The sequence below is a fragment of the Aptenodytes forsteri genome, unplaced genomic scaffold (assembly GCF_000699145.1).
Source record: "Aptenodytes forsteri isolate BGI_AS27 unplaced genomic scaffold, ASM69914v1 Scaffold640, whole genome shotgun sequence".
Lineage (NCBI taxonomy): Eukaryota > Metazoa > Chordata > Aves > Sphenisciformes > Spheniscidae > Aptenodytes > Aptenodytes forsteri.
Window position 1 is genome coordinate 400,304 of NW_008794887.1, and position 214 is coordinate 400,517.

At 56.5% G+C, this 214-nt stretch overlaps 1 protein-coding gene across 1 annotated transcript in view; it reads right to left on the bottom strand.

The window, feature by feature from the left end:
• Positions 1-170, bottom strand: part of MLLT6 (MLLT6, PHD finger domain containing) — a 67,293-nt gene extending 67,123 nt beyond the window's left edge. Inside the window, exon 1 of the mRNA XM_009274871.2 lies at positions 131-170. Coding sequence (XP_009273146.1) covers positions 131-170 — 40 coding nt within the window. The remainder of the gene's footprint in view (positions 1-130) is intronic.
• Positions 171-214: the final 44 nt, after the last annotated feature.

Below are 214 nucleotides of genomic sequence, written 5' to 3' on the forward strand. Positions count from 1 at the left end.
GTGGGGTGCGCGGCCGCGGGGTGGGAGCCGGCCGGGGGGAGCCTGGAGGATGCAAGATGTTTGACTTCTTTATTTTTCCTTCTTTTTTTTTTGCTGGGGAGGGGGAAGACGAGGAGTCAAGCCCCGGTACAGGCGGAGGAACCGGGTGTTTGGAAGATGTTGCAAACCATTGACGGGAGCGTTTGAAAGGGAGATCGACTGCTTTGGCTCTTTT